Source organism: Pyxicephalus adspersus, chromosome 8 (genome assembly GCF_032062135.1).
Source record: "Pyxicephalus adspersus chromosome 8, UCB_Pads_2.0, whole genome shotgun sequence".
NCBI classification, from domain to species: domain Eukaryota; kingdom Metazoa; phylum Chordata; class Amphibia; order Anura; family Pyxicephalidae; genus Pyxicephalus; species Pyxicephalus adspersus.
In genome coordinates this window covers 37,218,625-37,225,286 of record NC_092865.1, presented here as the reverse complement: position 1 = coordinate 37,225,286, position 6,662 = coordinate 37,218,625, and the positions used below count along the sequence as shown (strand labels likewise).

General features: G+C 35.2%; 1 protein-coding gene across 1 annotated transcript; it reads left to right on the top strand.

Annotated features, from left to right (window-relative positions):
- Positions 1-612: 612 nt before the first annotated feature.
- Positions 613-5,655, top strand: ATP6V1G3 (ATPase H+ transporting V1 subunit G3). Its single transcript, XM_072419218.1, has 3 exons — positions 613-754; positions 4,434-4,534; positions 5,225-5,655. The coding sequence occupies exons 1-3, from the start codon at positions 673-675 to the stop codon at positions 5,396-5,398; spliced, it is 357 nt and encodes a 118-aa protein (XP_072275319.1). The 5' UTR covers positions 613-672; the 3' UTR covers positions 5,399-5,655.
- The last annotated feature ends 1,007 nt before the right edge of the window (positions 5,656-6,662 follow it).

Below are 6,662 nucleotides of genomic sequence, written 5' to 3'. Positions count from 1 at the left end.
AAATGAATGATTGCTGTACACACAGTGCTGTTCTGTTCTATGGAGAGAGGAAGGGGGAGGACAAGCGAGTGGCACCCCACTGTGCTATCTTCCATAGAAGTACACAGCGGTCTTTGCCAGTCATTCATCAATCTGCCACATATCAGATTTTCACCCAAGATGAGCATAAATGTTTATCTCAGGTGACAATCATCTGACTGTGTACCAAGCTTTACTTCCATTTTTTTCCTCTCCTTTTTTTTTTTTTTGGTCATCACTAAATGGTCCGCTTCATGTCTGTTTTACAGGGGATCACAGATCCTTTGCACACAGGAAAGATGATGTGAAATCTTCAGTCACACATAACAGCTAAAATGCAATTTGTTCTTTTAATTAGTAACTGCATTGTTTACATTATATCAAGCTCATCAAAGCATTTCTCCACCATTATAAAAAGAAGAAAAAATATTACTTTAGTTGGAACTTTGGTGCAAGAATTTTCTGTCCAGTATTTTGTGAAGGTTTGATTTATTTATTTTGTGTAACCTGTGATGAAAGTAACCAGTTCTTTACTGCTCCATCCAGATCCACCAGCAGCCACGCAGTGTTTTCACAGCAAACAGCAGAGGAGCTCATGTATAAAAGGACATTTTCCTATCCTCTGTTGAGGTCACATCCCAGGACACCTACACAATGGCCAGTCAGTCCCAGGGCATCCAGCAGCTACTGCAGGCAGAGAAGAGAGCAAAGGAAAAACTTGAGGAGGCCAAAAAGAGTAAGAACAATATTGTTGTTATATTTTAAAGAGGGGTACTACATTTTGTTATACTTATTATACTTACTACTTTATTATACCTATTAAAATTTTATGAAGTAAAATAATATTTTGCATCTTACTAACTATATTTTAGTTATTTATTACCATACATCCCTGTTTACATTTACAATAACAATTTTAATTAAAAAAAATCTCTGAGGGTATAGACAAACAGCCAGCATGATAAAATCTGTCCCGTTACATCCTGTGTTGTTGTTTTTAGCTAACTTTTTGATATTCAAACTCTTTATATACATTTTTTTCCAGCACACTATTCTTTGAATATGCAAAAACTAAGTAAGATATGTAGCATTAGAACAAGTGGAAACCTTTCAAGTCACTCATTTAGGAGGACCACAAGACTCAGGATACCCTAACTATAACTAAATATGAATGTAAATAAATGCATAGGATTTTTTAGACCTCATATTGTAATGTAAGGATGGATATCCCTTTTTCTTGATTCTGCCTTTAGCCAGTAGTTTTTAAAATGTCCTTGGATAATTAGTTTCTTATTTGCTGCTCATAAAGACACTGGATACTTACGGTTATTAAATTATGATGTAGTTTGTATAACATTCCCCAAACCTTTAGTGCAGGTGAGTCCTACATTTACACCTATTGTATATAAGGTCAAAAAAATACACGTTTGCATACTTTGCATCTGTCCCTGAATTGGAGGGACCACCCTTCTTTTAGAACCATGTCCCACTGTCCCTCTTTCCTTCTCCTGAAAAATGTATACTGTACACCACTCACACCACCAAAAAAATAGATATAACTATAGTAAAATATTATTTTGAAATCATTGAAAGCATTCTTTCATTCAGCCTCTAAATGATCTCTTTCATTTTGAAAAGATAATATAAAGAAAAAGTGTTTATGAAAAAAAAATAACTTGTTGGTTTAACCAATTATTTTTTTTAATTTATTCTTAATGGTCTGCAAATAGAAGCATGGTAAGGGTGTGTCATTTGCCTATGTACATATTGTCCATACATCATTTCAATAATTATTCTTACGTTTCTGTATACATGTGAGTTTTTTTATAGTGTATATGTGTGTGACTGTATATATATATATATATATATATATATATATATATATATATATGGCTGTCACTGTCATGAATGTAAAGCTTAGGCTTGTTTGTCCAGAAATGTGCCCTAGAAGGTCTCCAGCATGCCTCCCTAAGATTCAATTTTTTATAGTGTATATGTGTGTGACTGTATATATATATATATATATATATATATATATATATGGCTGTCACTGTCATGAATGTATCTACTTGTCAATAATGTAAATCTCTTCCATTTCTTTAGTCTCCATGGAGCAGTTTAATTCCCCACATGTGTTTCTATATAATTCTTTCCCTCGCCACTAAAAATTCTTTACTCATTGCATCCCAAACCCACTTTTATTGACTGTCCTGTGGTCAGAAATATGTTAAACTACATGCATCTGGAAATGATAGACTAACAAAGGGAAGTAAAATCAAAGAGACCCAACAATGATCACCCCCCTTTGATCATAAAGTCACTCAAACTTTATAGGGTTTTCTGTAGGATCAAAATCTCACTACAGCAAACAATATGTTCACTGGCCAGCCATGATGTAGATTTATTTCCCCCAGTATTGCACATACAGACAATCTTCATGTCTATTCACACATATGTATGAGTATTTGTCTTCTTTACAAAACCCTATTCATAACCATTCACGTATTTGCCTTTGAAATCATGAGCAGATCAAGAGACCTTTTACTTTTATGAACATAGTTCATTTTTTTGTAACATTAACATAAAGAATAAAGTAAAGAAAAAAATTGGACAATGCACAACTCGGTCAGAGTAGAGGTCAGAGAGATCAGTCAGATGACCTCTGCCTGTACTCTGCTGTACTTGTGACAATAAGTGGCCTCCTTCTAGTTTTAGCAGGGTTGTAGGATCCTGCCTTAGACATCTTCTGTGTTGTGACTACAATCATTGCTGTGAGTACACTTTACACAGAAAGCTGGCTGATACAAGCTGTTGTTGCTGCTAACACACCTACACATGCAGTGCAATGCATATTCAGCTGGTTAACCCTTTCCGTGCCAGCAGCTTGAAAATACCTTGTGTATGTAGTGCTAAAATAATATATATATATATATATATATATTGTAGTTGTTACAATTCTGTTTAAGCACATTAATCAGCCATAAAATGTTAAGGTAGTGCTGAATTTTCTTGTTTTTACTGAATGTGCTGTGACAAGTTTTGGCAACACACAGCTGTCATTTCCCGTTTGAGGTTACACATCATACATTCATTTACAGTAAATGCAAATGCTCTGCTGGCAGGGTAAAGGATTAGCTGAAATCAAAGAATATTTCAAAAATGAACACTCATTTACCAGGTAGCATAAAAGAACTGTATTAGTACATTTTAGTATATATCTACTTTAATACACAACTTTAAAATAAGCTACAGACACAATTTTATGTTTCAGACCAGGGTAAGTGTACTAACTAGTAAAACAAGAGAAAAGAGGATGGGCAATCTGCATTAAATCATGTCTGCAGTGTCTACCATCTGCAGTCGTAATAGCGACACGGCATGCAGTAAGTGTGTGCCAGGATATGTTTTTAGGGATCTGTCATTAAATTTTAAACAAGCCAATAAAGTACAATTCAGCATTACTAATTAACCTGGTTGTTTTGATTAACAAAGTTCTACTTGCTTGCCATAAATTTTCTGCTCCCTCTGGTGACTCAAAGGCCAGACAGTATAAATGGCATATTTTCTGGATACATGAGACATTAAGTTCATTAGAGACTGCAGAGAGTCTATTGTGTTCCATTAGACAAACTCTGTAGTTAGATTGGAGAACCCAGAAGGCACCAATGTATGCTGCACTACCATGCAGTGGCAAACCCTTAATCATATTATGGAAATATTTTCCACCCAAGTACGTATATGATTACAAAGCGCTGATATGTTTTTAGTAAAATAAACCTATGTTCAGCCCCAAGGCAGGGACCAGTGTTCCTACACAGCTTCTGCAGCAGCCTGCACCAATGTGCCCAATTTACAGCAGGTGGCAGTGAGTGCTACAGAACTGCTCACTACTCCCCCCATTTATTCTCTTTGGGTTCCCGGGGGATGAGAATCTACATGTAGCAGTTCAGGGATGTGAACATCCTGTAACTATACCACAACCTCCCTGCCAGTCTGAATATAGATTAACACACACTTTGCAATGATATCATTAGCATGTAATTCTTACAAAGACCACCGTTTCTCTTTAAAGTTATTGCCCCCAGATCCATGAACTGTTACCTGACACTGGTCTGACACAATGACCCTTCTCTATTTCCAGATATATTTTATGTAAAGGTATTTAGAGGTAGCACAATGAACCCTGTGGGAGAATAAAAAGGGAAACCAGAGCAACCAATCAGAAAATGTTTTTAAATGTTTGATGTCATCAAAATATGATTGGATTATTGTATTGCATATTACATCCCATGTCTAATTATCCTACTTTTCTTAAATGAAATAGAGATCAAATGTGTTCAGTGTATTACTGTTGGGTTCCCCCAATGTAGATGAGACAAATGTTTGCATTATATTTCTGTTTTTCTCCTTATTAGGGAAAAATAAACGCTTGCGGCAAGCAAAAGAGGAGGCAACAGCGGAGATTGATCAGTACAAGCTAAAAAGAGAGAATGATTTTCGCCGTATACAGACTTCTGTAAGTATTTATAAGCTTTGTAAACACAATCCTTACTATGACATTGCTCTACAGTAAGCACACAGTTAACACTTCACATCAAAGTAGTCAACTTGCACAACACAAGTTACACAACAGGTTGTAAAGAAATCTTGCCAAAAATCAAAACTTGACAGATGTGTTGGTGTGAAGGTCAGTAGGAAAATGCCTCTTACTTTTATGGCTAGTGGGAAGAATGTCACCCTTACAGATAGCTAAAAAGATCATTGGTGTATGTTAAATTGAGAATCACAAACCACTCATTGGAACCCCTAGCAACCTCTGAAGAAACCCTAGGGTTCACTACTTCTAATTACTTATGATATTGGATGTACTAACACCACCGTTATAGTTACAAAGTTTGTCAGGATACATGTGTAACACCTTCTACTAATAAACCCTTGGTACCTACATCAAACCACCTACAGTCAACGCGCTGGGTATACAATGACGTTCTATTAATTCCTGGAATCAGATCTCAGTATATATATGTGAATACATTTTTAGTTGCTGATAGAAAATATAAAGCATAGGTAAGATGCCCTATAACTATTCCTGCTCCTAGTATAAGCATACTTGGTCATATTGTAAAATCTACCGTAGTTCCAATGGTTTCCACTTGTATATGCAGTCATACTTTCATGCCTCTCCTAACACTGTGTTTTTTTCCAGATAATGGGGTCACAAGGTAATTTGGCAGTGAAGATAGAGGAACAGACCAATGAAAAGATGCAGGCATACAATGCAAATTTCCAGAAATTCAAGGAGAAAGTATTACGGGAACTTCTAGAACTGGCCTATGATATTAGACCAGAACTTCATGTCAATTATAAGTACAAGCTGTAAATACCAATACATTTCTAAAATCCATTCTCTTTTTATCATGCTCTTGACGGCATTAGAAAGTGACAATGAACCAGAACCACTAAAAGTATTACTGGACCAAAGAAGATTTTTTTAACCAATAGCTGGAATATGATATAAAAACTATATTTAAAAGACAAGTACTTGATTATTTCTGTTGATTTCCCCTGCAAAAAAAATGTTAAAAATATGAAATGTAAGAATCTGTAAGAATTCCAGTAATAAATAACCAAGTGCCATTGCTTGTATGTCATTATACAATTAGTAATTTTCAATACATTCATCCACTTATCAGAAGATATAATAAAGGTTTATTAGGGGTATTAATCCTGAAAATTATATTTGCTTCAAAATACTTTTTTGCTTTTTAGTCTCAGCAAGTCACAATCTGTGCTATGGCTAGCTTTTTTTTTAGGTAGACAGCACTAGAACAATGACTAGTTCCAAACAGATTGACCTTTTTCCCACCACGGGGTGTATCTCTGCCTGACACAATACAGAACATAATTGTTATTCCTCAGTAGGAACTCATGAAACCCCTTTTAGGCTACCCTTAGGCCCCTTGCTTTGCCGCTGTAGTAAGCAGGTCTGTTTTCATCATATTGCTGCACTTCCACCTTTCCACAGCAAACTGACTGTGAGTAGCATTGAGATTTGACTGATGCCAGCATTGCCTTTATTCTAGTTGGTAGGACATCCCTCAACCACTGTGAAAGCAATGCCCCCCTATTACACAAACCACTGAACTTTTAATCCTTGCATGCATTTATAACTACTTATATTCAGGGTAAACTATTTACATTTCAAAGAAAGAATTTTAATTTTTTTACCAACATGACAGCATATCCACTAACGTCTCAATAATTGAATAGGTGTTACAGGGAAGAGTTTGTAGCCAAATATAACATATATTTGAAATGAAGCCAACAACTTGCTTATAAAAAAAAATGCGTGTGTGGGTCTTCTGACAATTTAAGAAGGGAAAGCTGAACCAAGAAAAAATGATGACAATGGTAAGATATTATACTTACAAAACTACTTTCTATTCAAATATATATATATATATATATATATATATATATACCGGTATGGGTAATATAACAAAGTATTGTTATATGTTATTGTAAAAAACTACAATTGCAGTTAAAACACTATGCAGTGAAACAATGTTTATAGCTAATGCCAAATAGTTCACAAAGTCACAAAGTGAATCTTTAGGTTTCAAGGGTAGTGATTGATTCTCCAC

Bases quoted from the DNA above. Each gene is read 5' to 3' on its own strand.
- ATP6V1G3 (XM_072419218.1), top strand. From the start codon at position 673: ATGGCCAGTCAGTCCCAGGGCATCCAGCAGCTACTGCAGGCAGAGAAG. The intron at 755-4,433 runs GTAAGAACAATA...TCTCCTTATTAG, and splicing joins ACTTGAGGAGGCCAAAAAGA to GGAAAAATAAACGCTTGCGG. The intron at 4,535-5,224 runs GTAAGTATTTAT...GTTTTTTTCCAG, and splicing joins TTCGCCGTATACAGACTTCT to ATAATGGGGTCACAAGGTAA.